This window comes from Lontra canadensis, unplaced genomic scaffold (assembly GCF_010015895.1).
Source record: "Lontra canadensis isolate GAN:19392208 unplaced genomic scaffold, GSC_riverotter_1.0 scaffold3, whole genome shotgun sequence".
In the NCBI taxonomy this organism is placed as follows: Eukaryota; Metazoa; Chordata; class Mammalia; order Carnivora; family Mustelidae; genus Lontra; species Lontra canadensis.
In genome coordinates, this window is record NW_022630997.1 from 28246966 (window position 1) to 28273245 (window position 26280).

At 50.6% G+C, this 26280-nt stretch overlaps 1 protein-coding gene across 3 annotated transcripts; it reads left to right on the forward strand.

Annotated features, from left to right (window-relative positions):
• Positions 1 to 656: 656 nt before the first annotated feature.
• On the forward strand, positions 657 to 25944 carry TMEM72 (transmembrane protein 72). Of its 3 annotated transcripts, none has more exons than XM_032837374.1 (5): positions 657 to 1011; positions 17755 to 17821; positions 21767 to 21838; positions 23424 to 23563; positions 24962 to 25944. In XM_032837374.1, exons 1-5 carry the CDS (start codon positions 708 to 710, stop codon positions 25438 to 25440), a joined length of 1062 nt encoding a protein of 353 aa, XP_032693265.1. In that variant the 5' UTR covers positions 657 to 707; the 3' UTR covers positions 25441 to 25944. The 3 variants fall into 3 exon arrangements, with proteins under 3 accessions (XP_032693265.1, XP_032693272.1, XP_032693280.1); XM_032837389.1 differs by lacking the exon at positions 657 to 1011 and adding an exon at positions 13155 to 13257; XM_032837381.1 differs by lacking the exon at positions 17755 to 17821 and having other exon boundaries at positions 939 to 1011.
• Positions 25945 to 26280: the final 336 nt, after the last annotated feature.

Consider the following 26280-nt stretch of genomic DNA (forward strand, 5'->3'; position numbering starts at 1 on the left):
GTAAATTGAGAATTAGCAAAAGCCCACGATTGTCGACTTTTTGAAGCTGGGCTTCTTAGAGCAGCAATCAGGACATACTTTGAGAGCCACCAGTCTAGCCAAACCCTCCCATTTGTTTTCTGCAAAAATTACTATGGCTCACAAATATCTCTGGGTTTCCCCAAGGTCACCAGTTAATTATTGACATAGAAAGTCTCCTCCCAAAGTATCCCAGTGATTTCCCACATCGCACATCAGGGATGCATGTCAGGGATAAAGGAGGGTACGTGTGTGGTGTCGGCCTGAGCTCTAGGTATGTCTGGTCGAGTCCAAATTCAACACAGACTGCAAAGCTTTCTATCTATATGCAGAAGAAGAGAAGCTTGGAACTCATTTCAAAAGCTGCTTCTGCTGGTGATTTAAAAACACATCTTTTTCTCCCACACACACACTGACACGGACCTGTCCCCTCTAGAAACCAGCTCTCCTAGACCCAGTGGGCCTGAGATCAAGGTGTGACTTGTTCAGAGCTGACCAGGAAGGAAGGGCCTGGGCTGGCTCCTCTGCTCTCTCCTCCCGCCCAGAAATGGTTAATTGCCAGCTCCAGGCTGCCTCCAGCCCAGCCCTAATCGGCGTGATCTCAAGTGGCTGGCTGGCCGTACTGGAACCGCAGCAGCTCTGGGCCAGGCTGGAGCTGCACGGAGCAGCAGAGGCGTTCTTCCAAGGTAATGATTAAGCTAAGCGTCTGGCAAGGGCGTAGGCAGCAGAGCCGGGAAGGTGAGCCCTATTCACACCTCAACCAGGTGGTGGTGGCCAAGACTGGTTTGGAAGGCAGGGCCCCAGGGCACGGGGGCCCAGAGCCGACAGCCACAGCCTCCCCCTGCACACGGGCATCAAGGAGCATCTCAGGCCGGAGTCTCTGCTGCCTGCCCTACTGGGACCCTGCCCTCAACCCTGGCACCATGAAGCTGCAAAAGTTCTGGACTGGTCTGGAATACACCTGCCGGCTCCTGGGCATCACCACCGCTGCAGGTAAGACGCCGCCTCCCAGCTGCAGTCCCCTGGGCACTAGGCACAGTAGACAAGGCTGCTCGAGAGGTGGGAGCCAGCAGGCTGGGGACAGATGGACACATCTGGCCACATCAGCCTTCACTTTTCTTCCCAATGCCTCCAGAAACTGCTCTGCAGGACAGCAGCAGGTGCAGTGGGGTGAGCCTGGGTGAGGGAGCCTGGTGCTGGATTTCCACTTGGCTGGCCCCACCCATGCAACCTAGGGTGCCCTCAGTGTCCTCATCTGCAAAAGAAGAGATCAGGAACCTCCTTGAGGGTTATTGTAAGGTGGAGGTGAGAACGGAAGCTGAAGGTATAGAAGCCCAGGCAAACATGAGAGTTGGATGCTTTGCTGTATAGTCATGAAGCCGGTCAACAGAGCTCGTCATGTTTTACTCAAACCACAACTCCATTTCAAAGAAAGAGAATTCCCAGCACTTGGGACAGGCTGAGGTCCAGCAGTGGACATGGAGATCCCAGGCTTCTCTTGCTCCACTTCCCCCGCCATTAACAGAAAGTCCCATGGAAATCCAGTCCCCCTTTCTGTGGTCTGACCTCAAGAACGCGCCATGGGTCTGAGGTAGAATGGCTCCCTAAGCTGGGCTCCTGTCCCTCACTCTGCCTGATCACAGGGCTGCTCGACTCTCAGAGCAGAACCAGAGCAGCCTGGTTTTGCCTGCTCCCTTCCCCAGTGTAAATGCCAACCTTTGACCCCTCCAGATTCCCCACATGGTCAGGGTCTGTGTGTGGAAAGTGAGAAGTCAGTATTCTGAGCTCTCAGCTCTAGGCTCCACTGTCCCTTGAGCATCAGGAAGAGATGCACATCGCTCGCCAAGTCCTTCCTTGCCACTGGACAACATCCAGTATGAGTCTTGGCAAGTAAGAAATGTCCCCCAGCTCAGGACTCCGGCTGTGCTGGTTCCAGCCCCCACCCAGTCATTTGCTGATGTGTGACCTTGGGAGAGCCACCCAGTCCCTCTAGGATGGTACTTTCCGATCTGGACCTGCTGGCCAGGTGTTTTGGAGGATCAAGGATGCACAGAATGAGCAAAGCTCCATGAAACTGAGCCCATAAACCTCTTGGGAGAAGCCCACATGACCTGGTTCCAAGCTCGGTGGTGGCTGGCTGGTGGGCTCTTCTAGCATCTAGGTCTTCAGCACAGGAAGTTAGCTGTTGGGGAAGGTCTAATGACATTCCTTCTATTGCAAGATGGAGCATCTGAGCCCAAATAGAGGCAGCGACCTTGCCCAAGGTCACCCTGCAGATCAGAGGGACAGCTAGTCTGGAGCCCAGGAGCCCCAACTTTTGAAAAGGCCAGGACTCTGGCCAAGGAACTCCCTGCTCCCCAGAGTCAGAAACCCTACCCAGTGGACACCAGGAAGGGTCTGGAATTGCTCTACTGAGGGCCCTGAGTAAATGGCCCCGTTCCTTGACCTCAGTAAATGGGCTGATTGGGGAACCTGTTCCAGCCTCTGCCAGAACCACCTTGTCACCTACATGCAAGGGAATGACTGCCAAGGTGCACAACTTCCCATCCTGGGGAGAGGAAGGTAAACCTCAATAGGGCTTCTATGTCTGGAATTCCTGGTCTACCATGTTGATCTTGAGCCCACCCTGGTCTCCTTAGGCCTTGGTTTCCAGGTAGGTCAAATGTACTCTTTTCAGCTCTCAGGTATTTTGGTCATAGCTCCCCTTGCTACAGTCTGCCCAGAGCTGAGGCCTGCCTCCTCTCAGGAAGCTGTTTTAAGATATATCTATTTTTCCAATAGCCTTGCAAAAGACAGCTTAAAAGTCTGATATATCTCAGCCAGTGGAAGGGTTGGTGTGTGAGTGTGCGCGCACACACACACACACACACACACAGAGTTACTCTTAACCACAACTCTTATCTCTGTGCAGAGGGCCACTGTTAATGCTGAAGATGAGTCTTCCGCTTGGTTTTGATATAGGACCCAGGCTAAAAATAGGCCATGAGTTGCCTTTTAATGGCCAGGCTTTCCAGTAATCTTGTTGGAGCCTTCTAGAGTGCTGGGAGCAAGTGGGAAGCTAGAGAGAGGGGCTTCGGGGCTCTTGGGCAAATCTCAAGTTTCTTCCGCATTACTAAACTCCTGGCCTGTTTCCAGGGTTTAAGATTTGCAAATTCCTTATTCCCTTAAGCCTCTTGTTATTGAAATCTCTGTTGAGAAGTCCAGGCCTCATTTACAGTAACACTGCTATAGATAGGAAATAAGGCTTGAGACAGAGGCTGTCACTTTGCAGAAACCCCAGGAGACCTAAGGTAGCCCTGGTCCTTCTATGAGAAGTGTAGGTTCTCCAGAAGCTAGAAAAAGCATGTGGCCCAAGGTTGCTCAGAGTGTCACCAGCAGAGACAAGGGAGCTGCCAATCTGGCAGCCTCTTCCCTGAATCCCCTTTTCCTCTGCAGATGAGATCTGGGACCGCTAGAGGCCCAAGGGTACCAGACCCCAGGTGACTCCACCAGAATGGCAAGGCCCAGTGGCGATGGCCCAGCTGGCTGAGTTCATCTTTTCTTCTCCTCCCAGACACTCTGGATGAAACTTCATCAAGATGTCCAGGGGTCCCATGGGCCATTGCTGCCCTACCCCCATGCCCAGCCCTCACCACCAGTGGGCACGACGAGCAGTGCCACTGCTAAGCAGGGGTAGACAAGCCACAAACAGAGAGCACCCAGCTGAACTGTTTCTAAAATTAGAAGATTCTCTCCCATGAGACTCTTCTTATGACTTTGAGCCAGTCATAAGGTTTCCGAAATCATCACAGACCTTCTCCCAAAATTTGTCTTACACTTGGCCAGCTTTACTCATTTGCATTACCTCCCTGGCATGGAAGGCTGTGTGTGTGTATGTGTGTGTGCACCTGTGTGTGCGTGTGTGCACCTATGCATGCGTGGACACATGTGTGACCACTGGTGTCCCTCCTGCTGAGATGGGGCTCCAGGAGTCACCCAAAGAAGCAAACACAGCTAGGGAACTGCACACAGACTGTGAGCGCTGCACACCTCTCTGTCCAGTTGTTAGACACCCACTTGTCCAACCCTCAAAGCAGGTTCTGTGTCCACATAAAGGTGGGGTCGTGACGTCCTGAGTTGGAGACTCAGGCCCGAGAGGATGCGTGGCCCTGTGATTTATTTTCACTACAAACCAAACATCAGAAGAGAGAACCTGGGGATAGGTTTTACTGAGATGGGAACACAGAGGCACAGAGTGCCCCTTCTCTGTCTTACAGGACCGGTCCCCATATCTGTTTCTTGGAAGGCAGGATTGGCTTCGCTTTGAGCTTCCGAAATCCTCTTAATCCCTGAGGGAGAGTCTCCCTGTGCTTGCGCCTCACTCCTCAGCCCTAGTGAATGGAAAGAACCCACTGTGTTAGCTGTTTGTTGAGGCCTCTGTGACTTTCCTCGGGGCAAGGAGGCTCAAGAATGAGGCTTCTCACCGCCAGCACTTGAGGGATTTCTTCACTCTTCCAGCTCTACCCTGGGGTAATAGTTGATAATGAACATTTTGTGACCAAGCCCTGTGCTCCATGGCTTAGATGTATCATTTCCTTTCAGCCTCATAATTACCCTTTGAAGCCTCATCAACGCTCATCATCACCCCCGCTGTATGTGGGGAGAAACCGAAGCTTGGTGAAACACCTTGTCCAGGGTCTCACAACCAGGAAGCAGAGAGGCAAGTTTCTAACTGATGAGGGTCTATTCCTGAGAACCTTTGTCTTAAACAGTGTGTCCTCCACCTAAATCAGGCTAAAGAACATGTCTTTCTCTGGTTTGGCAATCCCAAGATGCAGGATACAATACCCACAGAGCCTTGTCTGAGGCCATACCAGACACAGGCTCAGGCAGGGGGGGTCACGCTGAGGTTGGGCACAGTTAAACGCAGCATAGGAAGCATGACCAAATACTACCAAAGACTAAAGACTCTGATATTTGATCCAGATGTTCATTTTCTCTCTCTGAATAATTGCCGTGCAGACTTTGACTGACACTACCATAACCATCCAGTCAAGTCCATTCCTGGACCTCATCAGACGACAGACAAATCTGCTCACATTTCCAGAGGGAACTATAACAGCAGGACCTTCCATTTATGGGTTCAGAGATGCATAACTGACAACAGTGAGAAGAAGTCATGATCTTACTAAAGCCCTGCCAGTGTCTATGAGGGCCAAATACTGATCTTAGACGTATTTTACCCATGAGGAAACAAGCTCAGAATGTCCGTGTAGCTTGGCATGGGTCACATGGCCCGTAGAAAGCAGCTCTGGTTTTGGAGGTCCAGTCTGCCCACTCGCAAGTCAGTGAGGCAGGGGCACATCCTGGGGCTGTCTGCACACTGCTCCAAAGAGAAGGGCACCACACAGCCAGCAAGGAAATGGGCCGGCATTGAGACAAGACCATTTAGAATGAGCCCTGCTTGTCAGGCTAATGTGCTCTTTCTCAAAAATCAATGATTTTAGATCAACCTGGAATCACTTAGGGGTTTTGTTTTGTTCCAGGTTTTTGACCCATTAACCTCTTCTCTACATAAAGGACAGCACCACATTCCCAACAGCCCCACTCCTTACCAATACTCAGTTCGAAATGGAGATTTGGTTTATTAATACAGCCTAAGACAAAAGAAGCATTTAAACCCATTACTTTTTAAAGAGTACTGAAGAGTAGAGCAAATGCATAGTTTGACCTTAGCCCCATCAAAGTCTTAAAAAAAAAACAAAAACCTAATGCTTCTGAGACAACCATCTTGGGCCCTCCATGCTAATTTCCATCCTTCTTAAATGTATATCCCCGTGACCATCTCCGGCCATCCAAGGAAGCTTCGTGCACTTCAACGTGTCCACAAGTGGATTTATTACCCAAGCAAGACCACATTGTTTTCAGAGTCTCAAAATGGATGTTGACTGCTTTTCTTTTCTGATCTGATTGTCCTAATGAGTGAATAAAATATCTCTACCTCTGTTCCACTCTCTTTCCAGTGGAAGATCATATGATTTGGTTCAAACACTTTTTCTTTACTTCCTTATGCCTGTATCTTCCTTAGATTTAGAACAAGGAATCTGTAACACTATTTAGGATTCATTTATTCAGCAAACATTTGCTGAGTCCCCACTCTGTGCCATGTAGACACATAGATCTATGCTACACAACCTTTCCTGAAGTCTGAAAAAGAAAGGTGACCCCTCCCCTTGAGAAGTACAAGGTCCGACCAAGGAAACAAGCCAGAAATTACACATCCTAGCATGATTCTCTTCAGTATAGAGTTTGGAGGGGTGAATTTGTGTCCTTCTCTACAAATTACTAGCTGTGTGACCTTAGGCATGTTACCTAGCCACTTTAAACATCAGTTTTTTTACTTGTGAAATGGGGATAGTGAGGGTACCTACCTTCTGGTGCTCTGTGAGCATTCAAAAAAACAATGACTAAAGCAAAAACAGCCTGGCCATAGATTCTCGATCAGTGCCGGATAATTTTTAAAGGAATGTGTAGAACTCAGGGACTGTATAGTATGAGTGATGGGCTCTTCCTGTCAGATGGAAAAAGAAAGAAGACCAGAGGAAAGGAACAAGGCAATCTATGACCCTTAAAGCTACAAAGTGAGGAAAGAGTTAGAATGTGAAGTCTTCTACTGAGTAACATTTTCCTTCACATTTTAAGGTTGGGTCATTAGGATCAGCTCAAGGAAATTGGGTTATTTCTATACTACATGTAGTGACCAAATCAGAAGGAAGATGTAGCCTCATTTTTTTTTTTAAATGGGCTGACAATTCTCTTAAAATTGTCCTCAGTTCTGAACAACCATCTGAAGAGGGCTATTATCAAAAAGGATTGTCCTTACATACCAGTGGCAGATGCTAAGGAGAGAGAGGCTTCTGTGGGCTCCCCCTGAACCTTCCTAGATTACAGAGGCCAGGAGAAGGTCTGATGAAGAAACATGGTTTATGAGTATCTGGAGGTTCAGTTATTGTTTCTGGCACCAGGAAAACTGTCATGTGGAAGGGTGAGCAGATGCATTCTTTCTGAATGTGAGAAAGAATAAGAAGCAAATACCTTGGGCAAATACTTTGACCTGAAATCAAGACCCAGAAGAAATTTCCCCTGTGGGTCCTTACAAGAAAGATGCCATTCTGTGTTAGAAGCAATGTCCTCAGTAGTATCAGTGAACCTGCAGGGTTGTAAATGACATCATCACCAAAAAGTAGCATATCGGCACAAGATCTATGCTACACAACCTTTCCTGAAGTCTGAAAAAAGAAAGGTTATTTTCAACTCACTTTATAGAACTAGCATCACTCTAATACCAAGACCATACAAAAGCATCATAAGGAAATTACAGACATATATCCCTCAAAACACAGAAGTAAAAGTCCAAACAATATTTTAGCACATAATAAATAAATAAATAAATAAATAAATAAATAAATGCCAAGGGGGTAGTATATCATAAACAAGTGAAATAGTAAGGTTGCTTTAATATTTGAAAATCAATCAATATAACTGACCATGTTAACAAACTAAAAAAGAAAAGCTTATATTATGAAAATAGGTACAGAGAAGGCATTTGACACAATTCAGGACTGTGTCATGGCAAAAACTATCACCAAACTGGAAAGGGAAGAAAACTTTCTTAGCCTATAAAAAGCATCTACCAAAAAACCCTATAACTACTTACAAGTCAAAGATCAGGTGTTCTTCTCCTAAGTCAGCAATAAGACAAGGATGTCCACTATCATCATTTCTAGACAATGTTGTATTAATGATTCTAATGAGTATGATAAGGCAAGAGAAAGAATAAAATGCATACAGATCATCAAAGAAGAAGAAAAACTTGTTATTCACAGATGACATGGTTATCTATGGAAAATCAGATGGAATCTACCAGAAAAGCTGCTAGAACTAATAAAGGGATCAGTAAGTTGCAGAAGACAACATCAATATACAACAACCAATCATATTTCAATATACTAGCAACAAAAAATTAGAAAATGAAAAATTTGAAGGACAATGTATAATAGCATCAAAAATATGAAATACTTGTGGGTGAATCTGACCCCAAAAGTGTAAATAAAAACCTGTATACAGGAAACTAAAAAAAAAAAATTGATGAGAGGTAATAAAAAGACCTAAATAAATGGAAAAATATATCCTGCTCATGGGTCAGAAGACTTAACATTGTTTAGATGTCAATTCTTCCCAAAACTGCTGTACAGTATAAATGCAATCCTAGTCAAAATTCCAACAGAGTTTTTTCTAAAACTTGAAGGCTGTTTCTAAAATTGACATGGAAATGCAAAGGTCTTAATATAACCAAAACAATTTTGTAAACAAAGACAAAGGATGTTAACACTACCTGATTTTAACACTTATTATAAGTCTACAGAAATCAAGACACTACAGTATGGACACAAAGAAAAATAAATACAATAATGCAACAGGACAGAGTCCAGAAATAGACCTACACATATATAAACAACAGACTTTTGACAAAAGTGTGGAGAAAATTTAGTGTAGAAAGGATAACTTTTTCAACAAATTGTATGAGCAATATCCATTTACCAAAAACTGAATGTCTATCTACACCTTGTACCATACACAAAAAAAAGACAAAAAATTCACCTAAATGTGAAACCTAAAACTATAAAACTTTTATTTTTTCTTAAAGATTTTATTTATTTATTTATTTATTTATTAAAGAGAGAGAGAATGAGAGAAAATGCAAATCAAAATAAAATGAGACACTGCTACATAGTATTAGAATGGCTTAAAATAAAGACACATCAAATAAATAAACAGACAAACAAACAAATAAATAAATAAATAAAGACACATCATACCAAGTGCTGAATGTTGGCAAGGATGGGGAAATCTCATACACTCCTGATGGTGATGTAAAATGGTGCACTCACTTTGAGAACAATTTGGCAGTTTCTCAAAAACTTAAACATATACCTACCATATGATGCAAACATTCCACTCCTAGCTATTTCTACCCAAGAGAAAAGAAAGCAAATGTCCATACAAAAATTGCACATGAATGTCCATAGCATCTTTATTTGTAATAGTCAGAAGCTAGAGAAAACCCAAATGCCCATCAATAGATGAGTTATAAACTAACCAAGGTATATCAATACTACTTAGCAACAGAAAGGCATAACTACTGATACATGCTACCAGACAGATAAACCTCAAAACAATTCTACGAATGAAAGTAGACAGCCAAAAAAGAGTGCATGCTGTATGATTCCATTTTAATAAACTTCTAGAGGATTTAAACTGATCTCTAGTGCCTGAAAGCAGATCAGTGGCTGTCTGGGGGCGAATGGATGTGTGGGAAGATAGTATTACCAGGAAACTAGAAGTCATTCTGCTTTCTGTGTCCCTCATGTTCTGGCAGGTTGGCTCAGCTAGATGTGCATGCTTGCATGATGCCTGATAACATCCTCTCGCCCAGAGCAAGTCACATTGCTAAGCTCAGATTCAAGGGGTGGGGAAACAGACTTCACTCTAGCAAAGTCACATAAAAGAGGGTGGACATGGAGAGGAGCATTACTGCACACTACCACAAGGCCTCCTGCAAGGCCAAGGAAAACAAATCTCCTGGCTGGCCAACTTTGGTATATAACTCATGTTTAGAGAATCAAGGTTAGAGAATCCCCATCGGTGCATTCTCTAGCCTTCAGGAAATTCTCCCCACACAGTCTTGTGGGAGGTGTTAGGGGTACTGAGTGCCACGCTATAGTCTAAAATCACTTCTACTTGAATATCTAGAAGCCACAGCTTCTCCTGAGTTAAGAAATCTACAGCTACTACCTTCTTATCTCAATGGATTCTTAACTGGCTCCAGCATCTTCATGTTCCTAGAAATGGTGCAAATCTAGCTTTTACCTCTACAACCAGCCATGACCCTTTCAGAACCTAAGCCATCCCCAGCCATTGTCATCAGGTGGTACATCCTTACCTGAGATGTCCTTACAGACCCTAAGACTAGTAGGAAGCACACCATACTTGAGGATGAAGAAGAGCCATGAATATAACAGGATGAGTTATGGGGCTGCCCTCAGCTGCAGTGAACATGACATTCTCAACCTTCTCCCTGGGCATCCAGAGCCAAGATCACTGTCTGGCATGAAAAGTGACCTCTATAGCCCCCAGGGCACTGCACTGAATGTAAGATGGATATCAAAACTCAACCCATCTATGGAGTCAGAACAGATAACCTACAGCCAACCATGAGGTCAGTCCCGGGACAAAAGCGGCACAAGCCGGGAGGCTGCCAGGAGAGCCCCTCGGCAGTCAGCACCACGGACAGGCCACATCCTCCTGAGCACGTTGGCCCTAAGCCCTTGGCATCCCTCGAAGGTTACGCAGAGGACAGGACACAAGAGACGTTGAAATGGATGGGGCTTTGGACGACTGATATCCCAGTCAGGTCTGCAGAAGGGACCTAAGACAGGAAAATCAATGAATAAGCGTCAGTGTATAGATAAGAGCTCTTCAGCCACCATAAAAATGTGTATTAATGGAAGGAAAGGATGAGAATAAACCCTCTTCTCCCCCTTGAGAGTGCTTGCCTTTCTCAGGCAGGAACAAGCTTCCTCTCCTGATAATTCTATTAGCCATCATCTAAATTTGCACAACACTCTATAATTTACTAAGACTGAATGTTTACAGTCATCGATGCATGCTTTTATTATCCCCATTTTCTGGAGGAGGAAGCAGACAAGAGTGATGATTTGCTTGAGGAACCAGGACTCAGCTTCCCTGATCAAGCCTCACGTTCTCTCTGCTATAGGACAACACCCTCAAAGCTTGCACCCACCCTCTGGGACCAGAGCTTCAGGACACCCAGGAGGAGGCTGAGAGGGTGGTGTGCCACAGGGTAACCTAAACTAGAACAAACCATTCAGGAAGGCTACTCAGAAGAAAGCCCTGGGAGAAGAGAAAGCTGTGCCTTGTCCCGGACAGGAGAGACAGAGACTAGAGGGAAGGGGACAAGGTGAGGAGGCCAGGCTTGTCCATAAATGCTAGCGGAGGAAGAGTTCACTCCAATGAATGTCAAGGAAGCAGCCTCCCGGGGGGCTGTGCAGGAGAGGGGAGACAGAAGCCAGGGGCGGACTGCACTGGGTTGGGCTCCTAATGTGGTTCTGTTGGCCTGGGACTAGGAATAACAGGTACTTGAGGGACAGAAAACAGGGAAGGATGGAAGGCATCAATGGGTCGCTTAATGGTGGTATAAAAATGGTGACATAACCACTCCGCCCGGCACCCCTCCCACCTACTGTGCAAAACCCAACACATCTGGGAATCAAGGCTGCTCTTGGGGGCTACTTTCTTCTTATGGAGAATTGATTATGATGAAGCCCTGATTCTGGAGACATGCATGACATTCACTTCCACCCTCAAACCGTCAGCATCTCTGTCTCCATGCTCAGCTCTGGGAAAAGGCCTCAGAGTCATTTGTTGGAGTGAATTATTGATCCTGATTGCCCAGGTCACACTGAACCGGAGTCCTTCAAAGGCAAAGTTTCAGAGCTACCCACCAGGCTGCCTGGTACAGGCTGGACTCCACAAGTAGCTTAGAGGCTCCCAAACCCTGGGCCATGAACATCGCCAGATGCCAGGGCTGCAGGCATTCAGTCTCGTGGTCACAAAGGTGCCATTGCTACCACTGGCCAGCATTGGGAGTGAATTGTCTCCTTACGTGGACGTTGAGTGCCTCTTTAAATTTTGTGCCCAGGGACCCTGCTGACCTCCCCCTCGTCCTGGCTCTGCCGGATGCCACAACTTCTCTGTGTCTTACAAACAGCCCTGCCTAATTCTGGAAACTGGGAGTTCCTGGGTCCAACTCCACAAAGCAAGGGTTGTACCCTTTCTCATTCATGGGGTCGACAGGAGGCCTCCGGGAGAGCAGGTGTCTACCTGTGCAGTCCTGGGGAGACAGACATGTAGGACACAGGATGACCAAACCTCTTCTCACACACCAGTCCCATCTTTCACCTACCACTCCCCCTTCCAAGTTAAGACCACACATCATGATCTTTTCCTGGCTTCTGAAATGCCCCAGTTCTGGAAACTAGTCTCTTGGAAAAAAACATTTTAGGATACTCCAGACCCTCAGTCAAACCGTCTTAAAGTTCTGTTTCCAGATCATGTGGAACTCTGGTGCCTTCCAAAGTCAGCTCATTCCCAGCACAGGTCAGTGAGAATAGCAGGCTAGCAGCATTCATGGCAATGGCCCCTGCAGTTGGCTGGGGGAAGTACTGGATGCAATTCACAAAATCTTCCTGCAGGAGGGGGTCTCAACTTTTGCTTGCCTCACTTTTTCCACTGGGACTTTCTGTAAAATGAATCTGTAGAAGGGAGCTACTTTGGATGAGGCAGAGCCTCACTGATCCTGTGTGAAATCCTAAGATATTATACCCCCGGTAGGATTCTGCAGCCCAGAAGTAGTCTCCAGACATCACCCAACCCCTAGAAGACTGCATCTCCCAGGCTGTGCCTGAATTTGAGCAGGAGGAGAGGTGCTGCAGGACCTAGGAGCCTATAGGTTGGCTTTCTGACAATCAAGCTGGGGACCAGTGAGAAGGGCCAGAGGGCCAAGGGGTATTGGGAACACGCTCCCTGCTGAGAGTCAGAATATAGACCAGACAAAGGAACTTCTGTGCCAAAAATCTCAGGTGGTTAAGAAGATAGGATAAGCTGCTTTTCAGTTATCTGTGGCTGCAGAATAAAACTACTTCAAACTTTAGTGACTTAAGCCTACATCAATTTTATTAAGCTTGAAATGTTGTGTCAGGAATTCAGACAGAAAGCAGTGGAGACGGCTCGGTGCATGAAGGCAGAGATCTCAGGTGGGGGGCTGCAATGGAGCATCTAGGGCTGAACATCTGGAGCTTTGCTTCTGACTGTTGGTTTAGCTCATCAGTTCTTCTCCACTTCGTACCTGCTGGGGCTGTGATGTCGTCTAGAAACTTCCTCACTGACACATCTATGCCTGGTGGAGAGGTTTGAGCCAGCGGGGGGCTGGTCATGAATCTCTCTCTCTCTCTCTCTCTCTTTCTCTCTTTCTCTCTCTCTAGCATTCTCTCTCCATGGCTCACTTGGGCTTCCTCACACATGGTGGTCTCAGAAGCATCAGACTTCTTACAGAGGGAGTGGCTGCCCCAGAACCAGCATTTGAAGAGGGCTGGGCAGAAGCTCTTTGTGAACTGCAGTGTAAATTTGGATCATTCTATTGGGCAAGAGAGTCACTAAGGCCAGCCCTCATTCAAAGAGAGGGGAATTAGACTCCACCTCTTAATGAGACAAGTTGCAAAGAATTTGTGGTCCGCTTCCATCTAATGCACCCTATGCTAACAACGAAACCCCATCTAATGCACCCTATTCTTACAAAGAAACCCCAAATTGCATTGCTGTAATTAGGGGTATTTCTCTCACCTAACAGTACTAGGTACATGGGGGGCCAATTCCCATTTTCTGCCAGAGATTACCGGTCTGGTCTCTGGGACTGTTGCTGCTCCCAGGATCAGCAGGAATACCTTTACAAGGAGACCATTCCTAGCTCACTTTACCTCAGTCATGGCCGCTGGTGTGATGTTCAGAAACCCAGGAGGCCTTTGAGGAGATAAGTAATGGGGAGGAGATTAAGTTCTCGCAGAAGCAGGCCTCATGCCCAGGGTACTTATTGGCACCTAGACTGTGGGAATAGAGTTTCCCCCAGAAACGCGGGGTGCAGCTTTCTCCGTGGACTTGGCTCCCTCAGAGGGGCAGGAGGAAGTTGCAAGGTGCAAAAAGACTTGAGGGTGTGGGCCCGGGAAGTCACACTGTTGCTGCCCCAGGTAGAACCCGTGACCTTGCCCAGTTACAGGAACTGCACGGAGAAGCCCACGGAACCACGGCAGCAGCTCCAGACTCTCGTTCATGCTGCTCCGGGCTCTCGTTCGTGCAGCTCTGGCTCCTGGCCTCGCCTTGCCTTCCTTCTCGGTGGAGCCATCCTGGTTCCCAGGCAGAATGGAGCCTGCATTCAGCGTGTTTGCTGGGCCCTGTCCCACCCTCCACGGCTCTTCATTTCCTGGGTCCGTGACAGTCGCTCCAGCCCGTAGTTCTTTACCGGGCCCGGCGCACAGGCTGTGCCATAAACAAGGGTGCAGACTGACCACTGGGGACTCTGGACCCTGGCCAACCAGAACGATTCTTGGATGGCTGGGTGGAACTGCCCTGGGCAAGGAGATTGGGCTGGGGCTACTTCTGACCTTCAGAAGAGAACTCTGCTCAGGCTTGGGGCCCCGCACCGAGCCCTCAGGTTGAGGGGCAGAGGGGCTGTCACCACAACCCGCACCTTAGGCACTAGGAAGCTCCCTGAGGCCATGAGGCGGTCTTTGGCCATTCTGTGGCAGACATTACAAAACTCCATTCACCGCTGGGCTTGGGGGACACAGCAGTCCAGTGCCCATGGCAACGAGGGTCTCATGCATGTGACACTCCCATTCACATGAAGGCCCCCAGGAAATGTGCTCCCCTCCAGCACCATTCACACCACAGTCCTCCTCTGCTGGGGGTTCCTGGAGCCCCCTGAAAATCAGTCCTGCTTTCGGCTTCCCTCTGCCCCCTTTCCACCAGCCTGCCCTGGGCCAGGCGCTGCACCTCCAGGAGTCTTGCTGGGATGTTTCCATAAATAACATGGGGTTGAGGATTCCCACCTTGAGGGATGTGGTCCAGACTACATAAGATTCATGGGGGTGAGGGGGTTGCTATTTGCCGCACGTGCTGGGACTTCCTTGAGAGGTAGCTGGGCTGGCACACCCAGGGGGCTTCCGAACCCAGACACCTTCCGTCCTATGCCGCCACCTTCCACTACCCCGGAAAAAAAAAAAAAAAAAAAAAAAATGGAAACTAGGCTGCAATGGCAAGGCTGGCCCTTCTCTGTGCCTGGAGAGCTTGTCGGATCCCCCAGGCAGAACCAACCTCCCCTCCTGATCTCCTGTGCCTACTAGCACCCGCGTATTAAAACAGGTGAACAAGGTCCTGGGCACACCGTCAGGAGCCATGACCAGAACTTTGCTTCAGGCCAGGCCAACAAAGGAGCCAGTGGCTCCTGGTGTGCTGGGACACTGGGAGGCCATGATCACTCAGAACATGGTTACTTCCTCCCCTCTGTTGCTTCCTCTCAGCCAAATATCACCAAAGCCTCTTACCCTGTAGCCCGAGGTCAGGTCGCTTTCTGAAACGCCAATCTGAACATGTCACTCAGCCTCCCCAAAACACTGAAGGCCCTCCCTGCCCATCCTGTGCATGCTGATATTTCAAGACCCACTCCCAGGCCTCGGCTCACAAGGATTGCCCATAGCCCCCTTCTGTGCTAAGTGCTTACCCATGGTTACCAAGGTAAGAACTCACAAAACGGGGATTCCAGCCCAGCTCTCTCTCTTCTCTGCTGTTTCATCGATTTGTTTTTTTAACTGCAAACCAGTGCTGCCCCTACAGCATTCCTAGAATGCCCCTTTGACTATAGACCTTTTGTTTCCATCAGAAGGCATCAGAGTAAGAGTGCCAAACAAATCCGGGTAAAGGGCTGAGTTCCCAAGACCCTTTCCTGCCACCTGCTGGTCACTCACCGCAAGGCCATGCAAATCTCCAAAAACTGACCCCGATCCCGGAATGCGCGCAAGGGACTGAGCACCTGTAAGGTGCTTGGCACTAGTCAGCTAACTGAATCCTTATAACCACCATGCGCAAGAGGGGTAAGGTGGAATCTGAGGCTCAGAGAGACTGAGTGACTCAGCTTTTAACCGGCAAATGTGAGACCGAAATGCTGGAATGGCCCAGGTTGGCAGGTTGGTTTTGCCTATGCGCTCTGTGCCTCAGTTTCCCTCCTGTAAAATGAGGATAACATAAGACTTTCACATAGGACTGTCGTGGTGATTTAAAAAGTTAATAAGTGCTAAGTGCTGAGAACAGGACAGGATAGTTAGTGAAAACTAAATAGATGGGCATTTGCCTGCAGAACACACACACACACACACACACACCCCACGCACATAGGCACACATCTCACATGCGCACACACTCACACACACACAGAAAGATAGACAGACAGATTCTCAAGTTTGTTCTGCAGGTCCTTTACTTTCTGGCGTGTCCTTGGAACTATGGGGCATGGTGACTGACTGAGCCTTGTTTTCCCCAGTAAAATAGGAAGCACAGATGTGCCTGTGTCTCAGGCTGCCGGGAGGAGTGAGCACAAGTGTGACCGTCGTGTATAAAGCATTAAGTGCTCTGTAGGTCATGCTGACCCTCTAGAAGGGTCTGTGGCTGCTCAGCACTCATGGCCCCTCACCTGGTACAAGCGTGAACATCTAGAACCTGAAGAGGGCAGAGGCAGTGTCCTCCATGGCTCTAGACCAAGCCCAGGGGAGCCCCGGAACCTTCCCTCACCAAGCATACTTAGGCATCTCCCCTCCCTTCCTAGACTGAAGCACCCTGTGCCCTGCTCCCTGAGGTACCTCCACAATCCAGTCCTCTCAGAAGTGAGGGGGGAGGTGCCGGTGGCCTCAGTGTGGGTCCTCACATGGTTTCTCATTTCCATATGGACAAAAGGCTCAGGACACCAGGGATGGAAGCTTACTGGGTGTCTTCCAGGGAGGAGAGTCATCAGACTCAGGGAAGTAGCCTCCTGAACAGCAGAGATGAACGGCCGTGTACAGAGAGCCAAACATGACAGCCTAGCACTGCCATCTTTGATTTTCTGGGAGGGAGACCAGAGGAAGCCACAATGCGGCCACTACAAGAGGGTGTCTGCTGACCCCAGAGAGAAATGGAGGATACATACAGTGTAATCAGTTAGGACCAGAAAGAATTCTAGTTAGTGGGCCATGCAGCCCTGGAGGAAGGTTTCAGGACCTGTCAGTGCTGTCTGTGGAATGTTTCCATCGGTGAGCAGATGGAGTTGGAGCCACAGCTCAAAGAGTGAAGCAGGGAGAGCAAGGGAATCCCTGTGAGGAGACAGCCCGGAGCCAGCAAGTCTGGAAAGCTGTGTCCAAGACAATATTCACTCTGGACAAATGGAAGGTTGAGTACTTGTGTGCAAACCCCAACAGCCAAGAAGGGGCAGGAAGAAGGACGAAGCTAATCAGCTTCTCGTGTCAGAGCAAGCCCTCAGGGGCTCAGCCAGCAGTGGGTCCAAAGCAAGGAACCAGGAAGTATGATACAGCTACCAAAACAGCAAGTGAAAACGGGGTCACAGAAACAGCTAGAACAGTGATCTGGGCAACAGGGATTGGGAAGGTCCCACCCATGGCCAAGCACTGAACCCAGACCCACAGCACATATGGGCATGGCCTGCAGGACAGTGAGGGCCCTTGAAGCCATGACTTCTGTGGAACCGAGGGGCTGGAGGCCTGGGAGCATATGTTGTGTCTGGGGGCATGAGGCATGGCCAATGTAGGCAGAGGAGGAAAGGCATCTGCGATCTGGGAGCTGGAGTAAAAGACCTCTGGGGTTCTGCTGAAACCCGTCTGGTTTCCAGAGACCAATCCAGAAGGCTCCTTGTTCCCTTGCATTTTCCCAGCCACCAATACCTGTGCCTGGAGAAGAGCCTCTCTGGCTCTCAGTCCCCGGGGAGAAGGCTCACTCTACAGCCAGGGAACCTTCCACAGGGCCGCCGTGTGGCTGCAGCACCCAGGCCCACCCTCCCCTCTCCTCTTCCCCTCTTAGTGTTGATCGGCGTGGGCACTGAGACCTTCCTCCAGGGGCAGTTCAAAAGCCTGGCTTTCTATTTGCTGTGAGTATGTGTGCATGTGCCCTTCCCTGCTGGCATGTTCTGGTCTGGCTCACCCTAAGGCTGCCCCACCAACACAGAGTAGCCCACACCCCTTTTCCATGCTAACTCCATCACATCCCACAGGTGGAAGCCCTAGAGGGGACTTCTAGGATATTCTCTGGTTTGGGCAGGGCTTTGGTCAGATCATTATTCCGTCCCTCTATCTACACACCCATCCATCCATCCATCCATCCATCCGTCCATCCGTCCATCTGTCCATCTACCCACTCAGCCAGCCAGCCAGCCAGCCAGCTACCATCTATCCAGCCATCTCTTTTCAATCATCTCTTTGTTCTGCAAACATGAACCAAGCTTGTTTCAGAGAGAGAGGAATCAGCTCCAAAGACTATATGTTTGAGCCCTTCTATATGCCAGGCACAGAAAAATGTCTTATTTACATGTGTCCTTTAACTCCAACAGCATTGTAGAAGGGCATACTGTCCTAGGTTTTCAGATTAGAAGATTTAGAGGGAGTAAGCAGCTCAGCCCACACCAACAAACTCATGAGCAACAGGGCCCAGAGTTGGGCCTGGGTCCATTTAGTTCCCTAGCCTCTGTCCTTTCTTCCCGGCCAGCCGCCTTCACAAATGCCAGCCAACAGGAGATCGACCACTGTGCAGTGGTGGCCTGAAGAGGGAGGACACTCTGGGGGGGGGGGGTCTGCCAGCTCCCGAGGGACACGGGGCACCTGTGCTCTCTGCTGCGGGCTCACTAAGCTGCCGCCCGCACCCGCCCTCATCCGGGCTTCCCCTGCCCAGGACGGCTCTTTGATTTGCTGTGTGGATCGGCCCCCACCGTCTCCCAACCGTCTTCCACCCACCCAGCCCATTTCCACTCTGCCACAAAATTTGCCACCTAGAAACGCAGGGCTGTTCTGGAACCTTCAGCCACAGCCACGGCCTCCAGGCCATATTCCTCTGCCAGCTCCTTGCCTCCGTTTTATTTCTTGTCACTCAACTTCCACCTTAGGAATCTCTGACTCTTTCTCAGACTCCCTGCCTCACCTCACCTCCAAGCCCTTGCTCACTGCATTGAGCATCCAGGGTGATTTACCACCCACCTCGATGTCCCCAAAGCCTGATGTTCATCCCTGGCATTCCGCCCTGGGAAGCCTGCCCTGATCCTGGAGCCCCTGACGCCTACAAGCGACTTCTCTTCACTCTGAACTCCCTCCATGTCTTTCTGAGCCTGTCCCCCCAGAATCCAGAAACCAGCCTGGCCTTCGTCTTCTCCTCCTCTCTCTACCTAGCTTCCCCACAAACATCACTTCACGTATGAGTTAGATGTGATTATCCTTCTATAACAAGTCAGGTCTATAGCCACTTAATGCAAACTACATTTTGCCCAGAGGCCTGCCCCTCCCTGACTGCTCTGTCCCTGTCCCAAGCGGACACCAATCCCCTCTAGTCACTCGGTGGTCCAGTCCAGGAAGACTTGATTTCCAGCCTCAGGTCCCGCCGGCTCCCCGCTCTGAGTTAGTTTATGTTCTACTCCCTGCAGTGCTCCATAGCTGCAGGGATGGGAGCCCCTGCCTGCCTGCCCACCCCACTCCTCCGTCCCTTGTGTCCCTCCCGCACTCATCCCCCTCATTCCTCAAGGGCCATTTCAATGCTCCGCCTCCCTCCTCTCTCCTCCCACCTCCCTCTTCTTTCTCCCTGGCACACATGCGCTCTCTCCGGCAGATCTCAGACTCCTGCCTCTGTGTACCCCCACACTCAGGGTGTTCCTTGACTCTAGCACACCCCTGTGTCACTGTCACTCCCTCCCCCGTGTCTCTGGGACCCAGCAGGGGCCAAGGCTCAGAGTAGGCTCCCACAGGCACTGAGCTATCATGGGCTTTCTTCTTGTTCTTCCCCACTTCTCTGCACACCAGCTTCCGCTCCCATCTTTCTCCTTCCTGTGGGGTTCCTCATGGCCTTCCTCACACTCACCCATGAACACCAACCACACCACTGGCTGAAGGGTCTGCGTGGTTGGCGTGGCACCCCAGGGCAGAGGCCTCGGTTTGTGGGATCCCGCTAACCACAGCAGGGCTCTCGGCTTGGATTCGCTGCCCTGCCTGAGTGACCAGACCTTCCTGGCCTCGAGAGGCACAGCTTCTACAGCACCAAACAGGACCCCTGGAGAGCCACTCCACAGCCCAAGCCTCAGTTTCCTCCTTGTGCCCCATTCCAGGATCTAGAAAAAGATGTGACGCTTGTTTTATAAACTACGTGCCCCGGTGTACTTGTTAGAAACACAGGCTCTGGAGTCTAAGGGCTGGGTTCAAATCTTGCCCCCACTACCAATCTGCTGTGTGACCCTAGCAAGGAGCTTGACCTTTCTGTGCCTCAGTGCCCTTAGCTGTAGGCTGAGGGTTAGTACAGTGCTTCAATCATAAAATGGTTAGGACTAAATGAATTGATATTGGTGAAGCCCTTAGAACATGCTTGGTGCATAGTGCTCGTTATATAAATGTGGATATTCCATTTGAAAGCTGAGGAGTAAGTGTTAGAGAAATGCTGGGAGACAGAGAGAGTAGGAGAGAATAGGGATTAAGTACATAAATGCTTATGGAGAGAGACCAAAAAAATGATAATAACTAACATTTACAAAATGAGCACTATGTGCCCCATTTGCAGGGTTTTCCAAATATCAGCTCATTGAGACCTTTTAACAATTTTATTGCTGAAACACTGTAATTCTGTCAGTTTATAGATGAGGACGCTGATGCACAGAAAGGTCAAGTCCCTTGCCTGAGGCACACAGCTGATCAGTAGCAGGAGCAATGCTCAGGTTCCTGAGGAAATTCTGGCCCTAAGCCACCTTCCCCTGTGGCGTAGCCTCTCCTTTCACTCATTCATTCACTCCAGTGATATCCATGGAGCTCTTAACAATAAGCCATTCCCAGAGTGGGCCTGGGCTACAGGGAAGAATTAGGGAAGGAAGTGACAAAGGGAGTTCACAGGCTGGTAGCTCAGGTCACACAGTAAAACACAGAGAAGGAAGAGATTACGAGACAGACAAAAGGAGGAAAGAGGAGTCCTTTCTAGAAGGGCTAGCTTGTGCAAAGTCCCTGTGGCACCTGGTAACTTCCTCTACAGTCAGAGGACTATGGATTTTCATGTAAGGCTTTAAAGGCATGCTAAGAAATTTCAATTATATAGGACTCTCCAATAAAACATGTAAGTTCCATTCCCAAAGATTCTGATATATAAAGTCTGAGGCTGGCCCAGGAATCTTTGATTTCACATATTTCCCAGAAGATTTGGATTGGAAATTCCCTGGACCACACATGGAACATGAGGAGATTTTGAAGCAATGTGGGTTGGGAAGACTACAGTTTTATTCAGAGGGAGCCCTCAGGGCAGCCAGTGGGGACTGAGTAGAAGAGCAGGAGAGGGAGAAGGGAGGGCAGGGAGTTAGAGAGGCAGAAAAGGGGAGACAAGTCCAGGGGCCAAGGGAGCATTACCCAAACTCAGGTCATATAGGTGAGGCCAGAGACTGTTTGGACAGTGGGAAAAGAGGGAGAAGGAGAGGGATCTAGAACAGATCCAGGTTTCAAGTTCGTACAACCAAGCAGCAAATGTTATGTTAGTGACAGTAGTAGAGGGATGTGCCGGCTAGTGGCCACACAGGGGGCCAAGGTCAAGGCAGCATCCTCCGGTGGCCTACACTCCCACACCCATCTTTGGGCCCTGGCTGGCACCTGTCCACTGAGGCCTGACCCAGCATAGGCCCTGGCACGGAGGCAGCTTCTGGCAAACACTGGCTGTTTGCTGGGGGGCCGCATTAGGTCAGGAAACTCCTGGACAGTCTGTCGGCAGGAGATGGCCAGGAGCCCCAGAGGCAGTAAGAAAAGAGGCTCTGGAAGAGCAAAGGGCAGATCAGAGGGCTCTAGAACTCCCTTCCTTGTCTCCACCACAGGTTCATAGGCACTGCCGTCTCCGTGTGTGAAGGGGCGTACTTTGTGGCTCAGCTGCTGGCCATCTGCTTCCAGTAAGTAGTCTCCTCCTAGCCCCAGGTGCCCCCACATACCACCACCCGTGAGGCCAGCCCAGGTGAGGTCCTGCTCCTGAAGCCGCTATGACGGCTGCCCTCCCCACCCACACAGCCAGCCCCTGCCCAGACACGAGCTCAGTCCCGCAGAACTCAATGGCCCCCCTTCTCTGCTCCCAACCAGGGGAGCAGAGTGAAGCATCCACCTAGGGCCCGTTCCCACCCAGAAGCCCTGGCAGAGTCCATTCCCACCTCCAAGAATAGCCCGTAGCTGCACCTGCCATCCCAGGCACGGATGGAGAGGAGAGGACCCTGCGGAAGGCCGGATGGTCTTGGAGGCAGCAGAGCTAGATTGCAGAACTGGTTCTTTTTCCTGCTAGAACCCAGGCACAAGTCAGGGGCTCTAAGGATCCCTTTGGGAAGACACATGGTCACAGAGGCCCATACTTGCTATCCAGCAGTGCTCAGTTCCTAAACACTGTCATCATTGTGGCCAAGAGCTGTCCCTGGACCACAGCTCTCAGAACCTCAATAGTTGTGTCTCTAGGTAATCAGAGAAAGAGCCAGGCCTCAAATCCAGGTGTCCTAGCACCTTGCAAGGCCATCGGCTGCCTCCCAAGGTTACCAGCCCTGAGACAAAAGGCTTCTTCCTTTCTGATGAATGGCACAGTCAAGGGATCTTTGCAACTTCTCTGGGACAGGGGAGGGAGGAGCCCTGAACCCAAAGGGGCACTTCACTCTGTTCTGAACTCCCTCCTCTCCCAGCCAGGGGTCTGGTCACAAAACAATGTCCACCAGAGGGCACCAATGAGCCACGGCTATGGTTTGCAGGTGGAGGGCAGTGCTCTGAAACAGACTGTCGTCCTCCAGCCCCCGCCACTGCCCCCAGACTAGCCTGGACAGACCAATTCACAGGATGAAGGAGATGAACCTAAGGCAAGCCCTTTCCTTCTTTGAAAGCCGGAAGCAAGAGTGCTGAGGAAATAGGCCCGGCATCAGACCTCTGCCAGTTTAAAAAGGGCCTGTTTATAAAGGGACCTTTTAAACTGAAGGCCATTTTAAAAAGAGGTCCCTCTGGGGCTGATGCCATCTTATGCCTAGGCGAGGCTCTGTGAACCGGGTGGAGCTGGATTCTGGGCTGTTCACTCAGGGGGACAAGCGGCTTGTGCGGTGCCCAGTCTACACAGTTGTCCCAGCCAGCTGTTTCCCAGACTGCATGCCTCCTCCACTCCACTGGGGACCTCTCAAAGGCCCCTGAGACTCCTATTCTCCTTCCCACTAACTTTGCTGAATCCTGGTATCATTGAGCTCCCTTCACCCTTGACAGAAAGAGCAGATGAGGCAGCCTTTCAGAAAAATTGTGGGCCCTCTTGAAGGACACAGGCAAGATACCTAACTGTGGAACCCATGATGAGGACCACAGCCCCTGGGGAGTGTTTGGCCAGAGGCCACTAAAGAGAACATGGGCACAACAGGACTCGATCCCAGCCTCTAATAGCTTCCCATGTCCTGGGGCTTTTCTGGGTTGTTTCTTATTTCCTGCTAATCCTGGACTTGGCCCCCACCCCCACCCCCCTGCTGCCAGGTGTCAACCAGAGTCCCTGGCCTACAGAGCAAGGGAGAAAGCCTGCTGGTTGGGCTGCTTCCAGAAGTTCCTGGCGTACATGCTGCTGTCTGTGGCCTGCTTTCTCCATCCCGTCCTGGTCTGGCACGTGACCATCCCAGGTAGGAGCTCCAGTGGAGGGAGGAAATCTACCACAGGTGGATTCTGAGCAGGAGGGGCTGAATCCCCCCTTATAGACCTCAGTGACACTGGCCCCCACCCCTGGCCCCACTGACTTCTTTGGCCTAGATCAAGAGAATGAGGTGGGGTCAGACATCCTTCATGTTGATAAAGTAGTAGGAATGCCCCTTCTTGTAGGCCCAGAGGCTGCACCCACAAACAGAGAACTTTCCTCCAATGCCTGCATGTGGTCTGGGCCTTCAGAGGTTATGAGATGGTCACTTCTCTGTCCAAACCCTCCCATGTCTCCCCAGTGCCTACCCATTCCGGTCCAAACTCCTCAGCCTGGAAGGCATGCCGTGAGGGGATCCCAGCAGACCCTCCAAGCCTCATCATCTTCCCTCTCACCTCACAGTCCATGCTAGTCAGCTAGAAGCCAGCGTGCCGTGCTCCCACCCCTGGGTTTTGCCCACAGCCCTTCTGCTAGTACCCTTTTCTTCCCCACTCCCTAGCTATGAAAACCCGTCCCTCCTCGTGACCAGCCTAAAATGCCGGGAAGCCCAGTGTGCAGGGAGACAAAGTTGGAAGGCAGAGCCTCCTCTTCCTTCCTGTGGTTTCTCTTAATGTACCTGTCTTAGCATCTCAGGGCCACTCTGCTCAACCCTTGGTGGACTCCAGAGGATTCAGCAACGATGAGGCCAGGGTGAGCCACAACCTCCTGCTCTTTAGAGAGGGAGAGACACCCAGAGGCCTCCTCAGGATAGGGCAGGCCTGCAGGGAGGAGAACAAAGGCAGCAATCTCAACCTGAGATGGAGAGACCTCTAGGCTGGAGACTGGGAGAGAGGGGTGGGGAGGGAGGGAGGGTGCACCCAAGAGAAGGACCCATGCTAGGCCAGCCCCACCCAGTAGGATTTACACTTTCCTCCATCTTTCCTGAGAAGGCTGAGGAAGGAACATCTCTGCACTTCTGGGAATGAAAGGAAGCCCAGTTCTGCAGTTGGAGCCCAGTATCCAGAAGAGAGTGCAGACCCACCGCAGGCATTGCAGGTCCGGCCCAACACAAGGTCCTAACACAGAAGCTAGGGATGGTGATGAGAGGACAGGCAGGTGGCCCCAGGGGTGGCTATCAACAGGCAGGGACCTCAGGCACAGGGGTCTCTGGCTAACAGTCAGGAGGAGGTTCCAGTGCAGTGCTGGCCCCATGGATATCCCTTAGCCAGACAGCAGGCCTGGCCCTGAATCAGAAGGGAGTGTGTGAGGACAAGTCAGGGGTACAGGCTGGAGCCTGGGGGGCCTGAGCATGCCACGGTGGCCCTCTGGAATGGTGGGCTCGGACAGCATTCTGTCTGGCTCCTCCCCAGCATACGTCCAGCCTCCTGACCTCCCGCATTCCTTCCAGGTTCCATGCTCATCATCACTGGCCTGGCCTACTTCCTGCTGAGCAAGCGGAAGAAAAGCAAGACCTCCCCAGAGGTGCTGGCCTCCCCTGAGCAGTACACGGACCCCTCCAGCAGTGCCGTGAGCACCACTGGCTCTGGGGACACCGAGCAAACCTACACCTTCCACGGGGCCTTCAAGGATGGGCCCGGCTCCCTCTTCGTCCACATGAAGAGCATCCTGAAGGGGGCCAAGAAACCCGGTGCCCTCCAGTGCCCAGACACCCTGACGGGGCTGACCTTGGAGCCAGCTGACTCGCTGGTCAAGAAGAAGCAGGTGCACTTTGAGGACAGTACGGTCAGAATCATCCCGTCTCTCACTGAAGACCTGGATGATGGGGACAGCGAGCCGGAGGAAACCACCTCTGACACCACCCCTATCATCCCTCCCCCACAAGCCCCTATTTTCCTGTCTTCTCTCGCAGACACCAGCCTGTTCTGAGTTGCTCCTTCCAGCCTGAGGGACACTCAGCAAGGGGTCTGCAGAGATTGATGGCCCTGCCTGGAGTTTTCTGATACCTGAGGGACCCCCCAGGAGCTGGGGGTCGTCACAGATCAGGGCTTCAAGGCGTGACCAGACTTCCCCACGGTAGTTAGGCTTCTGGGACCATCAAGGGGTGTGGCAGATCCTGTAGATCCTTGAGGAAGGCGCAAATGAAGCTTGCGCTGCCTCAAGCCAGCACAGGTTCCTCCTTCCTGGACACAGAGTGGGGAAATCCTGGTGCTTTCACCGAAAGAGACCATCAGTCCCGCTTCACATAAGGCTGCTTCGGCACCGGAAGCCAGTGGGCTTCTCTTCTCCGGACACGAGGACCCAGCACTCAGCAAGGACTCATCATCCATCCCATCTCTGATGCAACAACCCAGCTCTGAACAACCCCACGGGAGTGTTGGTTATGAGCAGATCCAGGGCAGGTGTTGGAGGTAGCCCTAGATCCCAACCCCCAGGCGAAATTACTCCCGAGGTAGAGGAAGGCAAGGCTGCCAGCCCTCAGGATGGGAGCAGTGGGAGCCGTGGGCCGCCTTCTCTGTGTGTCCTGGGGCTGGGTGCTGGGCAGCAGGAGATACAGAGCCCTTCAGGAAACAATGCCGCTCTGTGCTCCCTGCAGGGAAAGCCGGGTTCATTCCAGAAGCATCACTGAGGACTCCTGGCATCCCCACCACATGAACTTTCCCGAGATTCCAAGCAGATGACGTAAACCAAGAGGTCTTGGATGGTGACAAGGATTCAGCGGCACCAGTCCCTGCACAGCACCCAGTGCCTACAGTGTGCAGGGTGGGG